Here is a 27,366-nt window from a genome sequence, read left to right on the forward strand (position 1 = left end):
AGCTTGGGTTAATTGGATCTGACATGATGAAACCTGTTGTTGTTTTTTTTTCCGGGCTTCATTAAATCAAAAGAAGCGCATGTCCACGCCGGGGCGGTGATTGATGGGTCCGCTTTAATTGTCTATTAAAACGCAATTTCATGCTGTTGTTGGGACGAGCCCGGGGGACGTCCCCAAATAAAGTCACCCGAAGAAATGTCTCAAAGTGGCCATGAACGACCAACAACAACCACAAGCGACAGCAACTCCTGCAACTTCTCTTTGACGGTCACGCTAGAAAAAAAAAAGCACCACAGTGAAAAAGCCAGTGTAGGATCTGTTTGTATGTGTTGCTGCTCTCTGTGTGTTAAGTAGCAGTTGGTCAATGTTGAACATTTTGGTGTTTAAATATACAATGTTTCAGTCTCTTTTAAGTTATATGTCAGTCTTATAGTGAACTTCGACAGAATGACAAACGTCTTGAAGCAAGCACGCTTTGTCTCTTATTTGGAGAACTGTGCGAGCGAGCGAGAACAGGCGCTAATCAATACTTAAAAGTGCGTTTTGATACGTTTTTATTCAGGCTCTCTATATCGTAGATGTTTTTTCATAAACGAAAAATGATCTCAGTGGGAGTCAAGGGAATAGGTTAACAACATCAGCACCAAGATATTTGTTGATTGCGCAGCTTGACATTAATTCTGTCAACATCAGACAAGGAGGAGCGTCGCCCCCCCCCTTTCATTCTTTCTTCAGAAGAGCCCCAATCTTAATTAATTAAGGCAGTTTCTAATCAGCAACTGAATAAATGCAGACAGCAAAGACTGATTTTTTTTCATTTTCTTCAACCACCCACCAGCTGTTTTGCGCGAATCATTACCCAATTGGTTCATTTTTATCTCCTCGCTCTCGAGGATTCATTAATGGCTGAAGAGGCCAGAGATGACATTTGGAAAAGTCTTCCCTTCCTGCCTTCGGTTAACAGGGGTTGACCTAAAGTGTGTGTCACGCATGAGCCTTCATATGTCTGCGTGAATAAAGTGGTGTACACACATACTGATAACTGGGCCAAATTGTAGCATTGTCCTTCCGATTAAATTCAGCAAGGAGATTAGAAGATTTTAGATTATCCCGTGTTGAGTGAATTCTCCTCCCCGATCTCCTCTGAAAACCGTTGAGGCCAACAATCGTAAATACTAAACGTTCAATATTTATGATGGCAAATCAACATAGCGTTCGGCCAATCCACGGACTCCGTAGTTGTGTTGTGAAACGTGTCGATAGCTAGTAAGGAAGCAAAGGAAGTGGTTGTGTTGAGTTTTTGTATAATGATTCTCACAAGTCATTCAGCAGAATAAAAATGACGAGGAGAAGCGTTTGCCACCGCAATGTAAATACTAGATAAGCTAACAGTTAGCATATCGTTTTCTATTTCTTCTTCTTTGTATCTTTTGGCTTGTCTGGCTGCCCCGTGGCACCATACTGCCTCTTATAGGTCAGTCTTGGTACTTCGACGGACATCTCGTTAGGGGGAGGTGACTCGTGATTGTCTGTGGAGATACGGTTAAACTGCACGTGTGGTGTGTTGTTTTTGGTAATCTCCAATATACCACACACACTATAAGAGCAGTAAGAACACCATGTGTGCGGACTCTCACATTGAAAAAATGTGTATGTGTGTACCCCGCTTAAGGAGAAAACACAGGCTGGGGGGAGAACATTGCTTTCAGTATGTATTAACATGCTCTTTTGCAATTGTGGAAAAAGTCTGTAAAAATGTTGAATAAAATCTGAATAACCAAATGTGAAATGTCATTAGATGTGATGGCTGCCCTCAAAGTAGATTTAAGTGTAAAGTCTGTATGATAAAATCAGTACAATATGTTGGATAAGAAATGTTTTTTTCCTCCCAGCTCAGTTTTTGAGAACTTTTGTTTGTTTTGGTGTGGTTTTTTTTTTTATGTCAATGCAATTCGCTATGAATATGATTTTTCCCTAATCATAGGTAAAATGGGATTTTTACTTGGACAGCGCTTTTCTACCTTCAAGATACTCAAAGCGCATCACTGTCTCCCTATTCACCTACTGGTGACGCATCATCAGGAGCAACTTGGGGGTTTAAGTATCTTGCTCCAGGACACTTTGACATGGTCATGGGCTCAGGATCAAACCCAGAACCGATGGGTTAGGAGACGACCACTCTAGCACCTGAGCCATCCTGCCCCATCAACAATATTAGCATCTATAATAATGGGTATTTTATTGAACAAAACAACTATTTTTTTACAATCTTTATTTTTTTCTTTAGGGGGGGGGATTACTCAAAATACAGTCACACGAGGGCGGCAAAGCTGACTAATGGTTTCCTTAATAAGCCTTGATCTCAACCCATTTGCTCTTTGACTCGCACAAATTAACAGTGCGACGTTTTCTCCCTTATGCTTAATTATGACTTGCTTAATAATGTTAAACAACTGCAATTCAGACTCATCTGGCAAAAAGACTCATCTGGGAAACTAATTATCAAAACCTGTCTTGAAATCAATATCAGTGATCTATACAGGAGAAATGTTCAAAAACCTCCCCAGAAAAAAAATCAGACGAAAACATTTATTTAAGGTAAATCCTATATGCTTAATACTTTAGTGCACAGTGCACAAACATCCTCAGAAATATTGGCATAATTAATATGCATTCTTGGTTGACTGTATACAGAAGACATTATTAAGGATGCATCTCAATACATTCCAATATTGTGTCAATTAATTTCAGTAGCTCAATTCAAAAAGTAAAACTCAGATTAACTCCACAGTTAAATGTTTCATGATTTTACTTGAATAATTGTGATCACTATACCTTACAGAACCCTAAATTCACCATCGAAATAAAGTAGAATACCACACAAGAAACAATCCAACATTTTTTTTAACATAGAAATCAGGTGGCCTTTTAATTGATCTTGAAGTTTCACTATTTGGAATTGAACAAAGGAAATAAATTAGGTTGTCCAAGATATTCAAATAGATTGAGACATATTTGAATATATGACCATCACAAGCTTCATCAAATATCCTGTTAAAATTGATCAAGCAATATAGAGTAAAGTGACAAAAGGAGCAATAGGAAGGGTAAAGAGTGCAGGGATACTTTGATAGAAACCTACCTGACAATCACCTGAATTCAATTTTATCCCACTGGTGGAGCCTTAATTGGCAGGGCTGGCATTTTCACTTGGCGGGCCGCTCCGATTTTCACGACCTCCGCGTGACTTTTTCCCCGCTAACTTTGGGTGAAGGCGGGGTCAGTAAAGTGAGAGTCGCGGGTGCCTCGCCCTGAGTGTGCGCCGCGTTAATGATAACTGATGCGCTCCAATTAGACGTGCTGACAGGCCCTAAAGTGTCGTGCCATTAGTCAAAGGAGTGGCGTGTGCGAAAAGAATATCGCAGTGTGATTTATTGCTCCTTCACCTCCCCTTTCGCACACTCCTGCTCATCTCCGTCCGACCATCTTTGGGTTTCTTCGAAATACGGCAGTGCCAGCAATTCCTACACCAGCCACATGGTGGATACTCTGGATGGAAATATTTGAGGATACTTTGCAAGAAATGTGTAAAAAAAAAAAAAAAAAAAAATATGGTGTATAAAGCCAACCCCGCAGTGGCTCGATTTATTGCAGCCCTCAATCTCCTCTTGGATAAAAAGCAGATTTTTCATTGCCATGTTATTGTAACATTTGACAATGCAGGGCTAGAAATGACAAAAAAAAAACTAACTCCACAGTCTCCACTTTGCTGCAGCGACCTGTTTTATTGCCGCTCTTGTGCTCCACCTGGGGGGAGCTGGTTCCAGACGTCCACATTATTGTAACGTTTGAGAATGCACGGCTAGAAATGACAAAAACACAATGCTGACTCCACAGTCAGTGTCACCTTTACTGTGGTTTTCCGTTTTAATGTTTGCCCCTCAGTCTCCGGTTGAATAAGAAGCAGATTCGTAATTGCCAAGGTTACTGTAACATTTCAGGATACATGTCTAGAAATAACAAAAATAAACCAACTCCACAGTGTCCTCTTTGCTGCAGCATCGCGTTTCATAAATGCCTTAGTATCCTTTTGAATAAAAAGCAGATGTTTCCTTGCCTTGAGGATACCAGCGAGAAATGACACAAACTAACTCCAGTCTCCTTTTTGCTGTAACTTCCCGTTTTTTTTTTTGTTTTTTTTGTTTTTTAAACCTGTCTCATCTTGATTAAAAAGCAGATTTGCAGATTTTTGGCTTATCTCTATAATTAGATTCATTATGTAAAAAAGAAATTTGTTTTTAGACAATTTTCCGTTGTTTCAAGCTCATTTTTACTTAAAATATGTAGAAATAGAAATATGTGTTTGTAGCTCATTTTTTCTACAAAATGAGCTACAAAAACAAAAATAAGCCACAGTCTCGACTTTCCAATTGAATTTCAACGGTCTAAAACCAATGCCTGATCGTTTGGAGGCATCTCCATGAGCGCAGAGTTAAGGTCAGCTACCACCCACACGGAACCCCTCGGAATTAAAGACCGGGGGAGGACAGCTGGAGTCACATGCACGTCGGGCTAGCCGTGGTTCTGCCACAGCAGCTCGCCACCGAGCGCCGTCACCGTACTAACATACAGAGACAGCCCTCGCTGACGGGGGTGTCGGGTTACGAGACGCAGGAAGGCCGGGGGGAGGGGGTGGGGTTCGCTTGCTCGGTAGGCTTTGGGAGGCAGGCAGGCAGACTTGGGGTGAGAGGGGGGTTAGAACGTTCCATTGTGTACTCACATAGTCTGAATCCGCTTTGGAATCGTAGTATGAAATGGCATTCTCCTGTGCAGAAAAGAGTGAAAAGACAGGCTGATGAGAGGAGATATAGCAGCGCCTACTGTATATCCGCCCCGACTCCTGGCAGTGGGTAGGCAAGGAGAAGGAGAAAGAGGCTAAGTTATATTCTGTCACACATGCGAGAATATAATCAGCATCACAGAACACAGGAGGAGTAGTGTGATGTGAGGGAGCTGCTAAAAGGATGGAATGTGTTTGCCAATGCAATGTGGCACACATGTTTGTAGAGTGTTTGAAACAAACATGTCATGTGACGCAGTGATAAGACGTTTGATGGGAAATAAAGCACAACACTTTTGGACATATTAGGGAAAATTGATGTCTTTTATACATAGTTGGTTCTCTGGAGTGTCTGCCACCCATTAAGTGTGAAATTAAACAATCAAGTCAATCTTTTCTTCGTTGCCGATTTCTGAAAATGTGTCTGTAAGCGACACGTTCAACATTTCTGCCCCATTGTTACGTGATACTGGTTGTAATTTACATACAGTAATAACCAAGGCTTTCAGGTTGGGTGAAGATCCCGCGTCTGTATGCTTAACACAACTTTGCTCGAAATTCAAGTCAAAGCTTCACGCGCTAATGTTCATGTGCAACAAAAATGCAAACATGTAAGGTGAGCTCATGGATAGAACAGCATGTCATGGATAGGTTGGAAGATGACATCACTTCCTGGGCATCCAATAGGAACTCACATGTAATCTGGGAATAGCTCAAATATTCTTTACAGGGCCATAAAAACAATCAAATGAAAAACAGTAAGTATGGCGGTAACCGAATGTATTCTTACACCGCTGCGTGAGAATAACTAAAACTATATAACTAGTTTAACACGCACCGTTTGTAACCTTGAAACGTCGTATGTCCAGCACGTGCTAAACCGAGGTCCCTCGTCTTGTAGTAGCCTCTCGTTTCTGTTCTATGGTGTCAGAATTGGTGATAGAATCTCTAGAAAAAGACAGTTGTGGTTACTGAATACATGACGTAATCAGCGCCCAAAGCCCTGTTAAGCTGCTTGAAGGTTGTTTGCCTGCAATGGTGTCCACTTTACAGGGGGAAGGGCTGGCAACTGACGACTTGAAGGGCACCGCGAGAGGCGGAGGTTGTCTGGTGGTCACGGTCCGATGAGGGTAGACTTCATCTGAATTCTGGCTTTTCCCTCCCACTTTGTCCTACGTGTGTTTCGCGCGTGCATAAATGCATTTATTCTCCGCTGTCGCATGTTCGAAACTCCCCAACGGCACTAAATGTGGGGCAGAGTGGCCTGTGGATGGCGGTCGCGGGAAATAAAAACTAAAATAAAATAAAATTGTTAAAAAAGACCGCAGACAACACGTCTCGGAAGACGTCGCCAAATCTTCCCGGCTCTGATGAGATGAAGGAGGAGGTTGCCGGGAGGGGAACGGGATGCGAGCGTGGCCATCAGAACGGCTCACTCAAGGACTATATCGGGTTCAGTCGCCGGGTCAGAACGGCGGTTGAGGTCGGGGAGACATGAAGGGGATGAATTCAGAGGAGGGGAGATTGAGATGGGTAGCGAGTGCGGTAGGGCATGGCGGAGTCGGTGGCTGCCGGGTACTAAAAATAGCTTCCGCAAAGGACGATTAGAGACAGGCTGGGAGAGAGAGAGACTGTGGCACTGCTGTTGTGTCTGCCAGCAGGATTGATGTACAGCTCCCGTCCTGCTTAGACTGGTGCCTCACTTCCAAAGAGTCCAAACTCACTACTGGTCCGGCATCTCGTTATTCACAGCCACTTCCTGTACGTTAACGCCAAGTTTGAGCAAATAATAACCTTGAACTTACAAGTTTAATTCATTCCTTGTCACTCAAATCACAAATCAAATTAAATATTTATCCTTAGTGGATAAAGATTAGGGGGTGTATCTCTGCTTGTTACATTATGAGGAAAAGAAATGCCGACATGCTGGTAGTTGAAAAATTTGAGTCATCTCACTCTCAGAGTATATGGTATAAACAGTATCTATATGTATCACAGGAGTTAGGAGAAAGTGTGTGTTGCGAACGTGAGAAAACATGACGCAGTTCATGGAGTCAACGGCAAACGGCATGGAAAAAAAAATTAAATAATAAAAAGCCACGCTCGAGCAATCCGGTGAGTCGGTGTCGCTCACAGCGCGTTTCTTAGTCGTAGATTTGTAAATTATTATTTTGCCATCAGAAGCCCTTTATCAGTCTCTTTTTATTTTTTAAATTATTTTTTTAAAAATAGTTGGTGTCATGAGACAAAGTAATATTAGCGCCAAAGTCACTGTTCCTACGATACATTTTTTGTTTCACCCAAAAAGTTTTTGTTACTCAGAAACAAACCCAAAACCCATGTTCTACTGCTCATTACAAAAGAACAGAAAAAGCTAGAAACAATCTTTTTTTCCTCTGGTATTGTGTCACGGAACACAATATTCTGGGGGTCTTGAAAGATCAATCAAAATCAATCTAAAACGGTTGGCAATAAAGGTAACCGCTTTGAAAACAGCTGGTAGTTTACTGCATTAATAAAATAACAAACACAAGGTGCTATTCAATCCAGCAATACCTATGACACGCCACAAGGTGACAGTATCGCTCTGCAATCTAGTTAGACATCTCCATAAGTTACTTTATTTGAGTTATTATAACTTCTCTTCATACTTGTTTGGCAGTTAGAAATAGAATATAAATACAGGTTGTTATGACGGCAACAGCTTGGCCATTTGCTGCACTCGGTGCGTGGTCTCTATGGGCTGAGAGTCTGGGTTAAACACTTTTTATGTAAAGCGCAGTCTACAACACACACACGAATAAAATCCACACAAAGCCTGGCAAATTCCCAGTGGCACACAGCACGCTATCAATAAATTAAATCCATCATGCCGAGTGGACTCGCAAACTCCAAACAGCAGACAAATACTGAGGGCCCAGGTGATGATCCCCGGCCCGCTTTCCCTTACATCACTTTTTCTTTATGATACAACGTTATCTCTTCCCTGTTTGCTCCATCTGTCCACCTCCCGGTGCCTTATCTCCATCTTTCTGAATGCACCCCCCCCCGCCCTACCCCACCATCTGCAGTCTGCCCTCGCCAATTTCAGATTTCAGCAAAAGCAGCAGCAGCACAGGTAAGATTCCTACTGTTGCCGTAGGAAGCGACCCTCTCCTCTTGATCACAATATGACTCCTTGCCAGGCTTACGTTTCCTGTTTGTTTGCTTGTTTATCTGACTAGCTGTCTATTGCGGTTTAGTTGTTTTTGTAGGTGAAAGGAAATAGACTCGGCATGAGTTAGGCACTACTGTAAAACAACAATGAAAAACGTCTGACACAGACACTGTCATAAAAAAGAAAAAAAGTATTTGCTCCCTTCCTGAGTTCTGATTTTTGTTGCGTAATTATCTCACATTTTCCAGACCATCTACCAAATTACAATATCGCACAAAGACAACCCACGTAAATATAAAATGCAGTTTGTGAATGATTTTATTAAGTGAAAAGAAATCCAAACCTATCTGGCCGTATGTGAAAAAGCAATTGTTACCCTGCTTAAATCACGAGTTAACTGATTAAGCACCGCTTTTGGAAAGCTGGGTTAATTTAGCTGGCCACACCCCCGGCAAGTGAAGTTGGCTAAAAGCTCTTTCAAAAAAAAGGTGCATCAAGACACAAAATTCAAGACCAAATAAAGTGATTTTAATATATCAGTCTGGAAAAAGTAAAAAAGACATTGCCAAGGTTTTTGGACTCCAGTGAACCACGGTCAGATAATCCAGAAATGGGGACAACCAGGAACAGTGGTGAACCTTTGAAGCAGTGGTCGGCCAACCAAAATTACTCCAAGAGTGCAACGACTCATCCAGGAAGTGACAAAAGAACAGAGAACAACAGCCAAACAACTGCAGGCCTCACTGGCCTACGTTAAGTTCAGGGTTCACGACTCAAATGGAAGTGGGCCAAAATGGCATCCATGGCAGAGTCCTGAGGCAAAAATCACTGCTGACAAAAAAAAAAAAAAAAGACCACAAAAGACTCATCTCACATTTGCCAGGAAACATCTTGCTGATCCCCAAGACACTTGGAAAAATATTCTGTGGACTGACAAGACAAAGATGAACAGCAAATGATTGACACCTATGTGACCACACCATTCATCTCGGATTGGTTGTTTTTCCTTAGGCTTGGTGATTTCTTAAAAATCATATTAGAGGTACAAGATTGGACTAGAAACGTCTTATTATATTCAGATTATTTCCTAATGTACTACTGTCAGAGTTTATACTGACAGATTGAAAAAAAAATAATAATTAAGATTTTGAATTTCAATTGCAATCACCGCTTAAATTTTTTCCAGAGCTGTACAAAAATACTTTTTGTGACATTTATTTGCTGCTGCACTGATTAGTGTGTGTGAGATTTAACCATTGGCAAACATGGATGTAGTGTATGAAGTGGTGCTTTGTGAAGTTAAAATGCTTTATTGTTTTTATGGGCACTTACTTTTCTTCCCCCACACTCGGGACTCGATTCCAGTCGCAAGGGTCCCGCTCTGCCACCGGTCACCGTGGTAACAAAAGATTGCCATTGGCCAAGCAGTATATGGAGTACGGTACACACACTGTATGCTCATTTCAGCAAGACAAGAAATAGCCTGTGTAAATAGTAATAGTCATTCTTGACCATTTGGGTATTTTGACGAAAGAATGTTTCTTAAACATTTGGGAAGGTTGTTGTATGTGGTGGGTGGGGTAGAGTGTTGGTTGGGGGGGGGGGGGGGGGCGTGGTGTGAGCGAGTGTGTTTGCTACACCGAACGATTTCTCAACAGGCTGACTCGGAAAGGTTTGACATTTGAGTGTGACAAGCGCTCAATCACGGGTGGAGACAGATTACAGTCATATTCATATCTCCTCCGGACACCTGCTAATGATTTTATAATTAGGGAACACACTCCTCGGTGCCTCGGCACCGCTCTGGGGCGTGCGCACATGCATGCAGATACACACACATACATGCACAAACACGCACACACCACCTCCAAACGACACGCTCCCTTCCTGGCCCCGATAGACTCGCAATCAGTCCCAGCGCCAGGTTCCCTAATGGAAGCTGACATTATATCAAACACAATAAAGGATTTCATTTAGTGTTCTTCATTAACCCACACATACAGACTCATGATGCAAATACACACACACACACACACACACACACACAGGCAGGTACATACAAAAAAAAAACTACCAAAACAAAGGGCTACACAACAATATTCGACTGCAGAAGGCAATATCAGCATGATTAAACAGGAATTCAAATTCATAAAGTCATTGCTAATGGATTTCAGCACAAGGTAATAGTAGTCACAATTATATACTGCGGTGCATTCAGATACAAATTTCGGTGAACATGCTTGTAACTAGGGATGTCCCGATTCAACTTTTTCCACTTCCGATCCGATACCGATAATGCAGCCTTGAGTTTTGGCCGACACAGATATCGGTCCGATCAGATTTCAGCAACGATCATACATAATTTACTTATTTTGGAGTATGGAATGTTGGAAAAGATCAAGTGATATTACACAGAGAAGAATAATCAGCAATAGTATGAGGAAAAACTGACCCATTTATTATTATTATTAACTCATGGGTTACATAAAGTAACTGCAGTGCACGACTTGACCTCTGAGTGGCAGTGTGGTGCATGCATTACAATATTGCCATTATAACTTGTTTTTCAGAGGTTGAAGAGTAAATGCCAGAGTACTGTTATATTGCCTGTTCATATGACTTTATAATGCGTTTGTGTACCAATGTACCAATTCAACTGGAAGTGGCAGTAAACAGCTTGAAGCCTCATTTTTGATGAATAGTTCCCTATTTGCCAAAGTGCTGCTTATTGTAAAGTGTGTTGAGCTCACTGTCACAGTGCTTGTATCCCAAGTGTGCGCTCACAAGCCAAAGCAAAAAACGGCAAAAAAAAAAAAAAAGTCATAAGTGGAATCACTCGTATCTTATGACACGACTGTACTTTATTTTAACTTCCAATTGGAAATAAAGACTAATAAAGACAAGACTATTATGGACAATTGGGCTTGCATACAAATAGGATCTCTGGAGTGCCACACCCATCGAGCATGAGATTAAACAAACACATCTCTTGTAATTTGCTTATTTCTGAAAATGAGACATTCTGCACTTCGACCCCACAGTGACACAACAGTGGGGCTAATTTACATCACAACTCACAACATTTTTCCACCCATGAAATGATCTACTAGGCTGGACTAAGCAATTCTTACGAGACAACAGGACTCCACTGTCTGCAACACTATCATGCAGAAACATACACCCACATGCTCCACGGGTATGATGTTCCTACTATAGCGACAAAGCAGCCAAAAGGTGAACAGGGCTGCAATGAATTTTGCACAAATTAGCGTTAGCTATAAGTGTCAGCTTCTGATAAGCGGAACATATTTGGTTGCTTGGTAGAGGGTGCTATTGGTGTCTAGCGATGTGTCCATGCAACATACGCGCAAGCGTAGTGTTTGAAGTGCTGCCTCTACAAGTGAAAATTCATTTTTTTTTAATTGTGTTAGTGTCCATTTTTTTTCACATTTAAAAATATTTTGTATCAGTTTTCGCACCGTCTTTTTGTACAGAATTCTACTAAATTGTGGATAGAACTGGCTGTCCGAATCTTTTCATTATCCTCCTCCGCTCGGCTTTTGTCTGTCCCTTCTTCTTTTTCAAAGCGCCCCGTATCCATTTGCCCTGTGTCAAAGGCTATGTGGCTCAACACACTCAAAAATGTTAGCTGTGGAGGCCTACGCAGTAAGTGTGGCACACAAGCCTCCAGGCTAAGCAGGCATGCACACACCTAACCGAGATGCAGCATTCACACGACTGACATGCAATTTCAACTGCAGAATAAAATGTAAAGGAAATTATATGCACCAGGACACCCGCAACAAGGAGAATTGTCAAATTGAAAAGGATTAAAAAAAAAAAAAAAAAATGTTTATTACGTTGCACGCGTGTGTGTGTGTGTGTGTGCAAAAAAATGTAAAAGTGAGCTTCTGTGATGTATCATTTTTCAAACGTGTGGCTATGTGTCGGGGTTCTGAAAGCCCTTTACCCGCTTTGATCTTTTATTTCTTTTTTTTTCTCCCTTTCTGGTGCCACTTAGGAATTTGAATCATGTCCTGTCCTTCTCACTCCCACATCGACTTTTCTCGAGGCAGAGATGCTGACATCATGGGGTCGTGTCCAAATGTGGCCACAGATTAAAATGTCCAGACAATAAGGACAAAAATATTTCATCAAAACCATGTACCCACGGAAATTTTGATTTGTGTGAAAACTAATACCCTGTAATTAGTAGAAAGCTTACACATTTTTTGGGTGACTGCCAAACTATCACAGGATAAACCAACTGCATTACAGTTCCAAATTTTGTGGATGACAAAATCTTACAAATTATTATTATCATTTTTTGGACATAGAACTCTGTGTGACCAAGACCACCAGGAACGAGGCTTTTTTGAGACCCGAATTAAAATTTTACTGAAGTAAAATTAACCCAACGCTCCATAAAGAAAGAAAAAAGCCTTTTTACTCGTGGAGGCAGCACTTTATCACCAAGCTGCTATATTACACGAGTTATTTAGTCTACGGGTTGGTTTATGTGGTGCAGCAGACAGAAATATTGACAACTTTGCCGAGCACTCGAGTACGAGGTTCACTTTTCCAAACTATTTTATGATAAATATCAAAAATTGGAATAAAGAAAAATCATATCGAATCGAAAAATACACCATTTAGAAGCCATGATTGTAATTTACATCCAAAAATGTATGCCGGGAATTCTAATCTACCTCTAAATCTCTTAGTAAACAACCAGCAAAGTGAAATAATAGCATGTTATATTTCCCGTTTTCTCTTTTTTCCCCGTGCCTGACGCCTCTCGCTAAAAACATCAGAATCCGTGTCGGTGTATTCCGCTGCGACGATAAGGAACGAGCGGCTTTGTCCCGCTGCACTCAGAGAGACGCTGCTACCCTATTGTTGGCTGACAGGGCTCGATTAGGAGCGGGGTTTTAACGCAGATAGCATCGCCCCATTGCATGGACACGTGTCAGATAATAAATAAATAAATAAATACATACATAGAAAGCCTAGGAACCAAGACGCACCCATGCCAACGCCTCCTATACAAGGCATAGATCTGCGGGAGACTAACAAGATAAACGGAGCATGTTCAGAAGAGTCAAGAAATCGCTGGAATCCAGAGGGACAAAGCCAACGCAATTATCTGCAGTGGGGTGAAATCATTATTTGATCCTCTGCTTCCCACTGACAAAGAAATGAACAATCTCCAATTGTTATGGTTGTTTATTGATTATGGTAATAGACTTGGACTGCAGCTATCTAATATTTTTAGGATCGACGAGTCTACCGATTATTGAGTAATCGGACAGAAATTGATTTTGCATGTTTAAGCAACAATACCGATACAAAATATGCATGTGAGTTACAGGTATTATTTTTGTCCACTTGAGGTCGCGTGATGATCTCACGTTCTACACTGTAGTATCTGTGATTTTGAAGGAGTGTAGCTTTAAAAGGCGGGGGCCTGGCCTGGTGAGTGACATGCGCGATTACCTAGCGGTAGTAGGCTACATTAAATTAGGTCTCGATGTTTACGTTACCCCGTGACGGCAATCGTAGCTGTGCTGTCTTGTAAGCCAGTTCTGCTTTGCAGTAGACATTGCACTTAATCTTTTATAAGTGTGAAATGATCCCAAACTTTGGACATTCTCCTTCTTTTACGCACTCTTTTCTCCTGGCTCAGCGCCAGCATGCCAATTTACTTCTACGCGAGTCTGCAGTAACATTCAAATATGATATACATTAATATAAAAATGATCACTGTTAAACTCTGAAGCAGAGATTTAGCTCTTTGTAATCAAATTATTCGATTTTTTTTTTCAATATTCACTTGCAGCCCTATAATACACAAAACAGTGAAAAGTCTTTGATCACCAAGCAAAACACAAGTTAGCCTTTGGTGAAGGAACTTTATTGGCAAGCACAGCGATGAGACGTTTATTGTTGTTGGTTAACATGCTTGCACACGGCTCAGGAGGGATTTTGACCAGAAACTGGTTCAAGTTTCTCAACTGCTGCCTGGAAACCCAAAGGGTGTCGATTATCCGCGGCTTTTCGCGATTCGCAGTCCAGCCCGGTCCTTGTCATCCGCAAATAGCAGGGGGTACTTCTAGCACTGTACTTCTGTGATTGTTCCTTTCCGCGTTCTTCTGTTTTTGTATTCATATCAGTGCCTTCCACCCACTGTCAAATCCCTTCTTTCTGTTCATGCTTGGTACCCACAGGAATTTCTTTCTTTGCGAAGACCTTTTTGTCATTGTTGTTTTTCGTTTTTATTAGTTGCTTGTTGTCCTTCACTTCTGTGTGCTCTTTTGGTTTCATAAGTTCAACTTGATTGCTCTATAATTGTTTGTCTGCATTGTGATTCATCCTTTGCCTATTTGCCAACGTTAACATAATGCGTAACATTTTAAAACTTTTGTATATCATGAACCTATTACCATCGTCAATAACCAACTATAAAAATCGGCGTCTGTTCATTTCTTTGCAAGTGGTTTCTTTGTAACAAGGTAGTGGCTCGCTGCCCAAGCGCCTATCGCAGCTTAATATGATACTGGGAATAAAATGTTTCCAGCTTCCATTTTGTGTGAATCGCTGAATAGCGTTTCATTTTCCATTGTTTTTTTTGTCCTCCCCACCCCACAGCCATTTCACCGCTGGCAGATAGGCTGGCTGCACAGAAGTCACCACCCCACCCTCTCTCTAAAGGCCACCTCAGAGTGGGCCAATCAACAATCAAAACCCAGGCAAAAAGGAAACCTGTTATTTTCGACCCCATAATCACTTCCATCAGATTCCTTGCTGTCCTTCACATTCAAATGACTAACGGAAGGCTGCCTTTTATGTTACATGGACAGTAGGTGCAAAATTTGCACCAAGGACGCGGCCCAACCAGTGCAAAAGTACAATTACGTATGCCTCCGATAAACACTTCCGAATGCATAATGCCTGCACACAATCAACAAGCACAGCATGATGAATGTTTGCACAATTCCCAACATGTTTAACTCATGTAACCAAAATTGAGTCACAGCTCTCATTTTGATGCGTTTGTACACAAGTGCAAACTCCAAGCGACTATGTCTGTACAATAATGAAGCTACTGTTTAAATGAGGCACCCAAAAACGAACACTATTATATTTGCAAAAGCAGAATATTTAATATTTGATCTCGCAATTTGGATATTGTTATACAGGGTGTCCATAAAGTCACTTCACAATTTATTTTGATTCACGACCAGTTGCTTCTGTTCAATGGAACCTGAGACTAATACATATTTGATGTATAAAGTTTATTCTATTGTGTGAGGAAGTACACTATTCATTGAATGAATAATAAATAAATAATAAATAAATAAATTGAGCAATTGGTCATAATGTCATGGCTGGTTAGGATACAACAATAGAGCTTACTCACAGACGAATATAGTAGGATTTGGTACTAAAATATATTGGCATTTGACAAAATCTACGTGACTAGAGCAGTCAATTTTGATTTTCAAACCTGATTGTTAAAGGCATGCGAAAATCTGTGAATGTTCTGAACTCCCATTTTCATGCCCGTTTTGTATTGTACCTGAATGATATTGCCCGGAGGAATTTTGCCAATCAACAATTTCACACAGAAAACAATGGACTCATCGATTATTATTGCCTAATTATTTTGGAGGATTTAAACAACTCCCAAGTGTTTTAATAACATAGTGATGGGCTTTAACCAAAATCAGAATACGATCCAAATAGTGATGGTAGGCTATATTAAATTAGCTAACATCGATACGTTACCTTGTGTTGGGGATCGTAGAGGTGCTGTTGTGGTACACATTAGTGTTTAGCTGCTACTTTCATTAGGTGTGAAATGATGTTATGAAAATGAAATGATTCAGGGTGAAACTTGGGACATTCTCTTTTATACACTCTTCCTCACTCTCGCGTAGTTCTCTGCAGTACCAGTCCGTGTGGAAAAATAATCACAGCATAATCCCAGAATACAAGTACAAAATCTGCAGTGCAGAAAAACTGCAAAAAGTGAATCGCGATGTACGGTAGCGTGGGACGACTGTATTTCAATCTCCTTGACGTATATTGTGCGTGTCAACACTAAAAGAGAATGATTAATTCCAGGATTTTCTTTTTCCAAAACTAAAGACATTTGGTTTGCAAAATCAAAATGTGGTATTTTTTTTTGTCCCTTTTAGCTAACAAATCATTGGTAGATTATTAAAGTCGACAGTGTTGCCTTTAGGCACAGTGACCCTGTCAATGCACTTTCTGCATACATTTCCACACAGCTCTTGTCTAACAAAGATAAATCTCCTCCAGGTGTTTCATGCAGAAATGGTTTAAGGAGCCAACTGATATTGCGGTGATTTAATATTTGATACACTGTTCAAACAGAAGAGTCTGGCCCAAATTGTTATTGATGTCAGGCTATTTATGACCCCGCCGTGACCGGAGGGGGTGCAAGAGGCCACAAGTTGAGCCTTTTAAATCACATTTCATGGGTGTTGGCCATGTGGAAATGGGAAATCAAGGAGAGCAGAGGCACGGCACGCTGGATTTCACTTGACTATTGATTGCCATCTCCTGTGAGGCAGGGCCATTGATCAATGGGATTTAGACATGGGTGGGGGCTGGAGGGAGGGTCTATATGCCATAACTTCGGACTAACACGCTAGATCACTGTTGGCTAAACCCACGCTAATGCCTGCAACTTTTCTCATGATTCTATTCAACACGCTCAGATAATACTTGCTAAATGCTGAAGCGGGTTATACACATGCAGATAATCGGGCCAATTATGCTACCAAAGTCATCCATCCATCCATCCATCCATCCATTTTCTGAGCCGCTTCTCCTCACTCGGGTCGCGGGCGTGCTGGAGCCTATCCCAGCTGTCATCGGGCAGGAGGCGGGGTACACCCTGAACTGGTTGGCTACCAAAGTCAGTGAAGGCCCAATTCCCTCCCATGAGCGACGTCGACTCGGAAAAAGCTCAAGGTCGACAATCGTAAATATTAAAGCGGTTAATGTTAAAACTGTTCAATGTTTACGGTGTAAAATCCTTTTGGGTGCGCTCATCGCCGAGTTCGGTTGTGATGTGAAACAAAACGATAGCCAATCAGGAAGTAACCTGAAGCTTGAGTTGTTAGCGGAGACAAATAAAGAGGCAACCCTTTGATTCGTTTGTATGACATGTCTCACATTTCATTTACCAAGTGCAATGTGCTTACAAGATAAGCTAACAGCTAGCCTAACTTCTACAATATACTTTTCGTCAGTCTGGATGCACTATGGTACCGTGCTGCCTCTCACAGTTCAGTCTTGGTACTACGACAGATATCTGGTTTGGAGGAAGAGATTCATGACTGACGTATCGTTATGTGTGTGGTGTGCTGTGTTGGTCATCTCGAGTACACCACACACGATAACAGCTGTGAGCACACACATGGCCAAAATCGGTTTAGATCGGGATCCGTGTAACCTCATTAGTAATATTTCATTGAGTGTAAGACTTTCTTCTGAAGGAGACAAATACGGGCTGAGGTGTGAAAAAGCCAAAATGTGGGCATGAAGCATGTAATGTTTTAAGAGTTAAGCGTTTTTAAGAGCTCCACTTCAACATATAAGAGTAATCCACAACCAAGATTAAAATGACCTCTGTACAATCACCACAGGAACCTGATCTAAACTCTGTAGGGCTGAAGAGTAAGGAGAAGGCTGTTATTATAATTGTATATTAAAAAAAACAACAAAAACAGCTTAATCGTCTACCGGCTTGTCATTTTCCCCAGGTAGTCCCCCTTGTCGTTATTTCAGGAGCAAAACAGATGGAAGTCCATTCTGTGTTTCAGGAATCAGTGATATCACTGTTTATGGGTTGCTTAAAACACACAGCGGGCGGGAAGAAAAAATGCTGCCACAAAAGAAGAAATTGCCCGCAGCGGAAATTTGTAGTTTATTTGTGATTACACAATGTAGCCGTGTTTATCAGTTTGAAATAGACACAGTGCGTTTCGAAGCAGCCTCGGTCACAGCCTCAATTGTTTATGAAGCCTTGATTGAGGTGCTGCTGACACAACATGTTTGGCCACTATCACTCTCTTCTCCACTTTTGCTGCAGGATGTCTGCGTCTGGTTTTAACATTGCGGGACTGCGGCGAAAGGACTCAATGCAGGAGGCCAAAGAGTATAAAAGAATTGAACTGAGCAAGCATGTTTGCTCGGGGCAGCATGAGGGCACATCTGCCTCACAGTTCTGAGGTTCTGGGTTCGAATCTAGGCTCAGGCCTTCCCTGCGTAGCGTATCTGTTCTCCCAGCGATCGCGTGGGTTTTCTCCAGGAACTGCAGTTTCCGCCACATTCCAAAACCTTGCATGTTAGGATCATTGATTTGAAGGCTAAATTGTCCATTGGTGTCAATGTGAATGGTTGTTTATACTGTATGTGCCCTGCAGTTGGCTCGCGACCAATCTAGGGTGTACCCCACTTCTCTTGCCAAAAGGCAGCCCGGAAAGGCTCCAGCTCACCTTTGACCCCCATGGGAACAACCGCTATAGAAAATGAATGGATGGGTCACTTGTTTAAAAAGCTTGTTTTAGGAAGAAATTGCATCACTGAGGCTGTTTTTGGCCAAACAAAATTATTAAGTCAAAAAAGAATGAAACAAAGACTGCAATCTTCCTTCTTTTGATTTCATCATACAGAATGTGAGTAATGTATTCTGCTGCTAATGGAGCTGGTAGCTGTGAGGGGCTCGGATGAGAGTGGCCAACACGATTTCTCCCTCTGAAGGGCCAATTATCTCAAATAGAGGCTTTGTGAAAGGTCAAGTGAACCAGCCCCCCCAGCCCCCTCTCTTCTACTTTCGGCCCCTTGCACTTAAGGTCACGTCACGTCTCCAAAGGGAACATTGGTTTCTTAAAGGCGTGCGCTAAATACTGCAGCTGGACATCAGTAGGAGGTGAAATGTCCACCCACGTTTATGGATAATACTCATCCCGGTTCGGTTCACCACAGGGTAAACGCTGGACTGTCCACTTGGTAATCGCAGGGCTGACAGGTACAGACAAGCATTCCCACTCACATGCGCACCAGTGGTCAATTTAAAGCAGACAAAACGTTTTTTCCCTTGCAATTTTTTTTGAAGTGCCCAGGTGTCTAAATAACACGTCTACAAAATGTTTTGTCAAAATACCCCTAGGATCAAGAGTTACAGTTACACTTTCCACCCATTTTCCTCACCTTGCTGATATCAGTCTGTTTTGATGGGGCAGTCCTGTCTTATGCAAATGAGCCACTGCTAAGCATCTTCGACAGTGGGGCCAATTAAGAGTACGAGTTTCATTACCATGACAACCTGGCGCAGCACTCGGAGTTTTTGTGTTAGCTGTGTTAGCGCATGGTCACGTGAGAACTGGGACTACTGCATCATCATTTTAAAAAAGATGCATATGTATTGTTTCAAAAAAATTATGTTTTTTGGCACCCCAAACACAATGTAGAAACAAATAAAACTTTGCACTTAAATTTGTTTCCGCATGGACAGGCTCTATAACTGTTCACGCTGATCCACATATTTTTGTGCCCTGTTTATGTAAGCTGCACCTACGTTATGTTAGCTATGTTAGTGGTGGAGTTGCTAGCGGGTTGTCTTGTCAGCAAACAGCAGCGTGATGGATGACTCCAGTAGACGTCCAACGATGGTTAACAATGGAGACAGCAGGGTAGTAAACTTTGCAAAATGATGCTGGGCAAAGGTCTCGAGTGCTATTAGAGAGTATACTGAGTCAAAAATGTAATAAAATTGCTAACAGGAAAGCAGTAATTGACATTTTGTTGCACATTGCAACCAGTTTACTTGCTCTTGCGGTGCATTTTTGGGAAATCAAATTTTAACTAAGCCATTTTTTCAAGGTTAATGTTGGAATGTGTTTGAAATTGTATGAAAGTTGTTTAAAATTGTAGTTTGGTGGTACATTTGTAAACATTTTTAGTGTGAGTATCTATTCTATTTTATCTAACCAGCAAATTTGTACTGTTTGCGGCAGTTTTTGGTCCCTTACCCCCGTGATCCGCGAGGGTTCACGGTACACTGAAAGCAACTGCGTTCTGCGTCAAATTATGCGGTCGAATGGAGAGGAGTGAACGGAGTCAGACCGAGTGGAAGAGGAAAAACACAAGAGGTTGCGCCATCCGATGATGAAAGGCCTGATTGATTAGAGAGTGATGATTGCACTAAATGGCCTGGAAGACGGCGCCGTCTTTGTTTCCGTCTCTTACACTTTCTGCCCTCACACCTCTCACTCCCTCTCCCTCTGCGCCTGGCTTTGTCACTCCCCTTGGCCAGATTGGTCAACCCATCAACCAAGGCCCTCTATCTCTCCTTCTCCTCCCTTCCTCACTAATGGCATGGCTATTAGCGCTAATGCATTTCAAACGTACAACGGCTGCCACATCGCAATCTGATGGAAATAACGTCTCTCCGCGATCTCCACAATCTCTGTCCTTTCTCCCGGCCAACCTCGTCCAATGTGTTTTCACTTTGCATAAGCATCTGCTGTGAAAGGCCCAGAGCAGAGACGTGAAGCCAAATGAGTGCTTGTGCTTCCATAATGCAGGCGCGGGGAAATATGTACAATGCGAGTGCAAAAAAATAAAAATAAAAATCCTAACTGGCTTAAATTGATGCTGATTTAATGTGTTGCAAAAAGACAGCAGCTATGTTGACCGCATCAGCCAAGTCATTTCGATTCAATATTTTCCTACAAGGATTTAGAAGGAAAATGTACGAAAAGTTAAGCTTGTCATTCCGTTAATAGCCGCATGTTCAGCCCACGTTACTCTTGGAACAAGTAGTGGGCCTAATTTACATAATAACCACCCACAAATCAAGTTTCTCTGCCCATGACATGTTCAGCTATAGGCTGGGTAAAGATCCAAAGCTACTCTCAAGCGATGGCAGGACGACACTGTCTCAAACACCACCATGAAGAAACACTCACCTCAACAAAAACAAAGCTAAACAAAAAATAGTCAATCGGTGAAAATATGAAAAAAGTGAAGCACGGTGAATATTTTACAGATGTACTGTAGATTGAGTTGATTCAAGTAATTAATTAGCTGAGGAACTCAAATGTTGGAACCTTAATGCAGAAAAACCTTTAAAAAAGTACTTTGAAATGAAAAAAAAAAAAAGATCAGTGTGTGTCAAAATGTATTGCCCTCAGTGGTCTGCAGTACACGTGCATTCAGCTAGTTGGTGGAAAACAAAGGGAACAACAATTATTTATGGGTGGATTCCTAAAAAAAAAAAAAAAAAAAAAAAGATTCAAGTGCCATTTTCTAAGTGCGCCACTCTCTGCCAACTTTCCATTTAACAAATCAAAAAAAAAAAGTCTCTGGAAATGCTGTACAGTCGCTAAGAGAAATGCAAAGATGAACAGATTGCATTCCCTTTAGATCGGTGCTGCGTCACACAGGGAAGGGCACCCGACCTTGAGAAATCGTCAGCAATCCTGACGCTTTGTCCATTTCACACACCATTTCGCTCCAATGGATTTAAAACCCCGGACGACTATTGCGACGTTTGTTACGATCAACATTGTGACATCTGTAATGCGTGGCAGTCAGAGTGGTCGCAACACGTTGGCCGGCCCGCTCCCAGCGCGCGTCAGTGCTGCAATAACAGATGGGATGAGGGATGGGCGTGCCATTCACCATGTGATGATGTCACCCTCTTGGAGGGACAAATGTGTGGGAGCTCCGAATAAACAAATCGAATTACTGAGATTGAGAAAAAAAAAAAAAGCACACCTGGATAAGCGCCTTAAAGTAAACCATTACGGCCGCCACACACAGAGCGACACAACCAAACGCGATTGAACTGAGGAATTGCAAATCAATCAGTCGGTGACCTTCCACCGCACTTCTACCGATGCGCTGCAACGGAAAAACTGTGACCCCTGCTGTTCCTATGAGGAAACAACACTTTGAAGAGGTACATATACTGTACTAAATTATTGTATCATTTATTTTCAGTGCATACTGACAAATGGGGACCGGCTCACCCAATAAAACAAACTAAACATACAAAATTACTCTTCCCTACCTTAGCTTTATGCCAATAAAAAGCGCTTTAATGACTGCGACGTATAACGGACATCTGTCATCCCTGCATCACTTATTTTATTTGTGAATCACTTTCTCGCCACAGACAAGTGGTGCTCATCCCAAACCGGTTAAACTGGGAAAATATGACTATTTATTTGGTATTGTTTAAAAAATAAATGACCCCGAAGGCTTATAGGAGGACGCATGGTAGTTATAGTATGTTTAATTTTCATCTGGATTTACGAAGGGGTCCTTGCAAAAATGTTTCTCATCTAAGGAATGTTTGCGAACCCCTAATTGGGTTAAGGTAAAGTGCCCCCACCAAGTTTTGTGGAAATAGACTCCCGCTCACTAACAAACACTAAAAACGTGACATCCGTGGGGGAAGTAATAATAATAAAACAAAATGCACTCAGAGACAGGACACAAACAATCATACTATGCAGTTCCCGGTCCCCACACGTATGCACGCACAATTAAATGCACCGTCTCCCATGCATAAACACCTTTTCTGTAGCTTTGACAGGCTGCTCCACCCGCCAGTTTAAGATGCACCGCTGCATCGCTCCTAATGTGCCCAAAGAGCATGCAGCTTTAATCTAATTAGACTGTCAGTCAGCAGAGTGTTCAACCAAAGAGAAATTAGGAAGGCACAAAAATCTACAAACAAGGAGAATCTTCTCAGAAGTCGCCCACCCCACGCCACCCCTCCTTCACTTCTCCACCCATCCTCCGCCTCTCTGAGATTTCTCTTTAATGGTTCCACAGTCGCCCCTGCTGGGATTCATTACCTGGCCTAATTATAAAGGCAAATGAAATCAGCTCGAATACATTATTAATAGAGGGGCGCTATTAGGATTCCGCTGCGCTATTTGCAACAATATGATATTTTCCGACTGTTTTCATGCCTGATTAGAGTCACGTGCTGATAAGGGAAAAAGGTAAATTAGTCTTGTAGGTGGGAGGAAAGGGTGAGGGTGGGGGTGGGACAGGTAGCCGGACAGATGAGGTGAATTGAAGGCTATGAGCGTAGCACCGCGAACACCCGATACGTTCCAGACCTGCGCGCAACAGGTGAACATCTGCGCGACAGAGAGACCATAACATTTATTTTATATAATTGTACCCCTCCTACACGTGTTCAACACTTTTAAACTTATTAAAACGCATGCAAAACTAATTCGAACACAATTTAGATCATTTCAAACCTATTTGAGCCCAAATTTTAAGCATAAAATGTATACAAAAAAACTTGTGACTGTGTACATGCATGCACCTTTAAGAGGCGGGGCCTAGTGGGGTGGCATGTGACATCGGCAAGTCTGCCTGTGAGTGTTTGTTTTCCACAGCTCACGCCCGTATCATAAAAAAAAAAATGATATAAAGGGGGTGCGAGCAGCGAACCATATCGTGGTTCACCGATCGCGGTCCTGCTATAGCTCCGATTTTTCTGTTAAACATATCTACCTCATCAAGGCAATGGATTCTGAGGGGTACTGGCGTTATAACCCAGTAGCAGCGTTTGTCCCAAATATCCAAAAGGCAACTTGAAGGAAACTTGAAATGCCTTTTGGAAAACGTTGTGCCCAGATTCTGCCCACGACTTCAAATGGTTCTCTCCTGACGATAGGCATGCAATATTTACAATAGTTAGGAGAGGTTAGGACTGAATTTTTTATTGTTTTCAGACTAATTACATACTTTTTCATTAGATGGAACAATAAACCCGTGTATTCACCTGTTACCATTCATATGACAACAATAACTGGGTTTAATTAAACAGGCGCAGATGTCACACTGATGAAGTCAATTTGCGAGTAAAACTGAGACGAGACATTTCAGTAATCATACTTTTTGTTCGGTGGTGTACGTGAGATTTTATCTAATGTAAAAGGGGTGAGAAACGCTGTCCTAGACAGATGGGCGACAATAAATTCAGCACTGCAGAGGTATTGACGCCATACTCCGTGAACCGGACCCTTTGTGAGCCAGGCAGCCATCAAACCTCCTCAACTGCGGCTGGCTAAAGAAGCGCCGAGGGAAGGTCGAAGCCCAGCGCAGTCACTCTTAACGCTGCGGCATCAGAATGTAAGCAAGTGTGAATTTATATTAAAAAATAGAAAGGAAAAAAAATGGACTTTGCAAGGAAGTAGCGCTCATTATTATTCGTTTTAAATCAGTTAAAGCCTTTTCTCAAACATCCCCCTGGAGGCACAGTGGGGTTAAAAATCCATTTGCGGGAAGTGTAGCATGACAGCGAACTCGTCTCCCTGGAGACAGAGGATATGACAGGAGGGAATGTGTATCTGCTACATACGTATTTGCGTGTGCGTGTGTGTGTGTGTGTGTGTGTGTGTGTGTGTGCGTGTATGCTTGTTTGTGGGGGCAGTTGAGTGTTTACAAATTTGAGAGTCACTGGAGCGTGTGAGACTCACCAACAGACAGACAAATACACAAACCTCTGCAATAGTGTGCGTGGGTTATTTTTTGTTGTTGTTGAATGTTTTGTTTTGTTTTACATTTCAAGAGCGGATCTTTGTTTTAAAGGTCAGCGAGAGCATGCTATGTTCAAGCTGGACAGGGAGACGCCAAGAAAATGACAAGCTGTCCTAGTACGCGTGTGTGCATACACGAAGTGCATGTGTGTCCTATTGTTTTGTTGTTGTTTTTGTACATTGCCATTGGTCTCTGTGATGCTGATCACATTCAGCGGGGTACAAACATACAGATAATCAGGCAGAATTTAAGTCTTATTCCCTCCTGTTCAAAGTCAGCAAAGGCCCGATTATCGGCTGTCTCTAAAAGATTATTCTGAGCGATTATCCTGTGGTGAGGAGTGTTAGGAGTGATTTTTCCTCCCTAATCTGCTTGGAAAACGGTCCAACAATCGTAACTGTTAAACCTGTTTAATAGTTACCATAGGAAATCCCTCTGACACTAAAAGAGGATTGTGAGTATTGTTAAGTGGGGTATACACATACTGATAATCAAACCTAATTTAAACGCATTTCCTCCCTTACAATCAAAGTCCAATCAAAGCCCGATTGTCGGATGTCTCAAAAAAGATAATGCTGAGTGTCTATCCTGTGGTGTGATTTCCCTCGATTCTCTGCTGGAAAAGCAGTCTAGGACCGACAATCGTAAATTGTTAGCCTAGTACCGTAACTGTCCAAGTCATTTTTAACTTACTATAACAATATCAATTAAAAATACCTATATGCTTGGCAAAAATATTTTCTTTACATCTGTGTAGATACTCAGTCATCTAGGTCATGGTGTTCTACAAATGTTGAATCGAGGAAACAGGACACCACGCTGCCACGCACAGGTCAGACTTGGTAACACACGAGACTCACGATTGTCATGGAGATATCCTTGTGTGGTGTGCTCTTGCCGATTTCTTCCTCGTCATCTGTCGGGTCTCTCACATTTGAAAATGCAATTGAGATCTGTACGTGTGTAACCCGCTTTAGATTTAACGAGGGAGATGTAGGTGAGCTGAAAGTCAGGAGGGACTGGCCATGTAACGGGAAGATACACCAGTTGCCCGAAAAGGAAACGGGAAGAGGAGGGAAGGTCGTCCTGAGAAGAAAGGGAAAGGAGAGGTCGTGTCCTACTTTACCGTCACTCCGTCTTGCCACTCGTGATCCTTCTGAAGCTGCTCTGCCTCCTTGGCCAGTTTCTGGAAGAAAACATAAAATCAGCAGAGTGTCAAAAGTCAACAGGATTGCTGTGAATGTGAGAAACAGTGACTTGTACGAGTGTCCAATCTAAGCCACAGACAAGTTAAACAGGAAGAGCATCAATGTTCCTGGGTCTATTTAACCCGGGGCATGTTCAATCATCCAGAAGTCTCAGAAACGGGGAAAAAAAATCCAAACAAAGCTTGCTTACATTATGAATTCCATTACTAGCCATTGCAAAGAACTGCTTTCATTTTATGTTGCTTTTACTTAGACAAACAGTCAACCCCCACAATAGCAAAAATCGCCAAGTAGTTGATGTTCACCCAAAAAGGGTTTATAATTGCTTATAAAGGACTCAAGATGGTAGCAAATGACTATTTTTGTCTAAATGGAGCCCCTCAACTCACTTCAACAATTCATTGGCACGAGGATGCCACCAGATGGCACCAAAGCAACAATGCTATTGCTTTGGCCTGAGCACAAATACAGTGAATAAGTGAGGTTTTAAGCGAATAACTGAGGATAGGTTAAATAAAAAAAATAATCTGCAACGAGACGAATTCATGAATCGAACTGGAAATATACAGGGGTTCACCGTACTTCTACCTTTGGTCAATTTGACCCTCAACACACCTGGGGGGTTTCCTCTCATGTTATCTTGAGTTTCAAAACATTAAGTACTTAAAAAAAAATACAAAAACAACAAAAACAAACAAACAATTGGGATAAAATGACTTAGGACCCTCTTGTCCCTGATCTCCCACGCTGAACTTGTTTACTAAACCTGAACGGGTGTCAAAACACCTCCTAGTTAATGCTTGTTCGAAACAACAAGACGACTTTGTTCATCCCAGTTGGATTCGCACATGGCACATTCACAGCATGGATAGTGATGTTTAAATACTGAACTAATCACAATGTAAGACTGTGTGGAATAAAGCAAAAAGAAAGAAATCAAGCACAGGTTAAAAGGGTTTATAAGGAATTTACAAGATGGCTTTTAGGGTAAAAAAAAACAATGCTGATTCATCTCTCTTTGTGGTAAAAAATAAAATAAAAAAATGACATCCCGATGAAACCATTTTTAAAAGCAACTCTCCTACCAAATGTACTTTGCTGTAATACTTTTCCATTTGTCTTTCAAAATCACCTGAGCGAGCCGTTAACTAAAGACTGCCTTCATCTCCTAATGGGAACATAGTCGAGTGAATCAACAAAATGAGGATCTAATTAGTGCATTGAAATTATTACCCGAGAGGCCATAAGCAAAAAAACAGTGAGTGCGTGTGTGTGCGTGCGTATGTTTAAAGAGGCTCATTGTTGATAACGAGGCTACCATAGTAAAACACGACATTTTTCAATATGGGGAAACAAAAGACAGTATAGTATAGTGTGCAGCTATACTGCTGCATTGTTTTCTGGATCAATCCACCATTTTCTTGTTCGCAGAGTTCATAGCCAGGGTGGGCATAGTATGGCTGGCGGGCCACATGCGGCCTGGCTCTTTGATCCGGCCTACCAAGCTTTTTCAATATTTGTTGCATTCTCCCTAAAATTAGTCAATTAAA

The 27,366-nt window shown here is 41.8% G+C and overlaps 1 protein-coding gene across 2 annotated transcripts in view; it reads right to left on the bottom strand.

Moving 5' to 3' along the window:
- Positions 1–27,366, bottom strand: part of cacna2d2a (calcium channel, voltage-dependent, alpha 2/delta subunit 2a) — a 162,130-nt gene that overhangs the window by 55,639 nt on the left and 79,125 nt on the right. For both annotated transcript variants that reach the window (XM_061689129.1, XM_061689128.1), the window contains exons 4-5: positions 25,735–25,794; positions 4,781–4,825 (exon numbers count right to left, since the gene is read on the bottom strand). In XM_061689129.1, coding sequence (XP_061545113.1) covers positions 4,781–4,825; positions 25,735–25,794 — 105 coding nt within the window. The remainder of the gene's footprint in view (positions 1–4,780; positions 4,826–25,734; positions 25,795–27,366) is intronic.

The sequence above is a fragment of the Phycodurus eques genome, chromosome 10 (genome assembly GCF_024500275.1).
Source record: "Phycodurus eques isolate BA_2022a chromosome 10, UOR_Pequ_1.1, whole genome shotgun sequence".
Classification (NCBI taxonomy): Eukaryota; Metazoa; Chordata; class Actinopteri; order Syngnathiformes; family Syngnathidae; genus Phycodurus; species Phycodurus eques.